We start from the raw sequence: 2,245 nt of genomic DNA, 5'->3' as shown, positions 1-2,245 counted from the left end.
AGGATATTGTTTTTCCAGGTAACAATAATATTGCAAGTCCAAATCAACGAAAATATCAAAACAATCAAGAGCATATAATGGGCATCAAAAGCATCATCAATACAAAAGTCACATACAGTACATTTAAAATTCAATTAAGTAAATATTTTCTGAAAAGATGTGTTTCCAAGAGGTTTTTTTTTTTTTGAAAATGTCTATTGAGCTCGAAAATCTCACAGATAGAAGGAGATCATTCCAAATCGTGGGTCCGAATTTCATAAAAGACCTATCGCCAAAATATTTAAGTTAAGTTTTAAGAGATGCTAACAAATTTAAATCGTGGGATCTAAGATTTCTCAGAGGTACGTACGGTTGGAGTAGTGCTGAATGTAGAGAGGTACAGAAGACTCAAATACAACAAAGCAGACAAGGGCTATTTTGTATTCAATCCTAGCCCTGACTGGCAGCCAGTGGAGGGTTCGAAACATGTTCTTTGTATCATCGTAATTAGACTTTCCCAGGACTAACCTAGCCGCACAATTATGTACTCTCTGAAGCTTGTTTATTTTGTTATTAGGGAGACCAGCGAGCAGTGAATTGCAGTAGTCGAGACGTGACAAGACCAAAGCAGAGACAATATCTTCAATGTGTTGAAAGGTAAAAGACGGCCTAATCTGTGATATTCTACGGAGTACATAGTACATAATTTCCACATTATTGTTTATATGCTGATCCATAGACAAAGAACTATCCAGAATGACACTCAAATTTTTAGCCTTTTCTAAAATAGAAATATCACAATCAGTTATAGTTAGTGTAGGAATTGAAAAGTGGATAGACTTTTCTGCAAATGGAGATTCTTGTCTTGGTACCGTTAGTTCCAACGCTCCTTCTACCCCAGAGTCTCCAGCTGTTTTTGATATTCCAGAAACGGAAACCCAAATTGTTGATAAACATTATAAACATAATTTGGTGTCATTACTAAACAGTAAGGGCCCATATCACCTACATGTCCTCCATATTACATATAAATTGTTGGCATTAGCACCCTAAAACACGGTATCCATTCTCCTCAATAAAGCATACAAACTCAACACAAGTCTGGTATTTCTGGCTATAAATTCAATTTTCAACATCTTTACCAACCCGACTTAATACCGTTTTGAGGCGAAGGGTCACATATAGTAAATCAAAAGAATGGGTAACAGTGATTGTGTATTCACATGAAAAAGAGGCAGAGGGCGGGCGGGGGGAGGGGGGGCTTAAAGCTGCCAGTGTTGATACATTCAAAGTTGTGAAAGTTGCAGACAAAGAATTAAAACACCAAGTGTCAGTTTTGTGCAGCTATGTGGTCTTGTGGTATGACACTCGCTTTCGGATCGGAAGGTCCTGGTTCGAGCCTCGCTCGGCACATAGTTGGGTCCTTGGAAAAGGCTCTTTACTCACATTCTGTCACCGTACTCAGGTGTAAAATGAGTACCTGGCCGTTAACATCGTTGTCTTTGTCCGGAAAAATGTAATATCGCCTAACAGGCGTCATGTTCCGTCCTACATGTTAAATGTTGCTGTTGACCAGGGACCCCTTGTAATGCGCTTTGAGCACATTTAGTGGATATTGCGCTATATAATTTTTTTTTCCAATTTCGAAAAGTAGCAAAAATCTCTAGGATTGAGTGAGTTAATAAGTAAAAATGAATACTCCCTCAGTCATTAGGTCTATGGAGCCAAAGTATATCCCCTTGTCTAAGCTGTGAAAAAAAAAAGGGGGGGGGGCGAGGTAAATGAGTGGTTAAGACATTGCATTATGACCTGATTCGAGACCCTTTCAGGTACTTTTTTTTTTCTTTTTCCACTTTGCAAAATTATCAACCCTCACTTTGCTCAACAGCGATGTATCCTTGTGGGGTATATATCTAAAAATGTATATATGAAACAGTGTCAAAAAAGGCAGAATTTTTTCAAAAAATAAACACAACACACACACCACCACACACACACACACCACACACACAAAACAAACCAAAAAAAAAAAAAACCAACCGACTTTGACTTCATTTTTGAGACTCTTTTTCTTGTATATTTCTTACTGTCTATTTTCTGGCACTGTTTCATGCATACCTTTTTTGTTTTAGAATGGGATCTGAATCAGGGCCCTACAGGTTCAAGGACTCGTATTATATCATAGGACACCAAGTTCATGTCATCAACGTTGCTACAGACCAAAATAACATATAATAAATAATAATAATAATAATAATAATAATAA

At 37.3% G+C, this 2,245-nt stretch overlaps 1 protein-coding gene across 1 annotated transcript; it reads right to left on the bottom strand.

Annotated features, from left to right (window-relative positions):
* Positions 1-335: 335 nt before the first annotated feature.
* On the bottom strand, positions 336-683 carry LOC144957562 (uncharacterized). The gene has a single exon (XM_078888907.1). The coding sequence runs from the start codon at positions 681-683 to the stop codon at positions 336-338; it is 348 nt and encodes a 115-aa protein (XP_078745033.1).
* Positions 684-2,245: the final 1,562 nt, after the last annotated feature.

This window comes from Berghia stephanieae, chromosome 12, assembly GCF_034508935.2.
Source record: "Berghia stephanieae isolate SIO BIC M18660-M18661 chromosome 12, UCSD_Bste_1.3, whole genome shotgun sequence".
NCBI lineage: Eukaryota > Metazoa > Mollusca > Gastropoda > Nudibranchia > Aeolidiidae > Berghia > Berghia stephanieae.
The sequence above is the reverse complement of the archived record's forward strand: the minus strand, read 5'-3'. Positions and strand labels throughout refer to the sequence as shown.

Bases quoted from the DNA above. Each gene is read 5' to 3' on its own strand.
- LOC144957562 (XM_078888907.1), bottom strand. From the start codon at position 683: ATGTACTATGTACTCCGTAGAATATCACAGATTAGGCCGTCTTTTACC.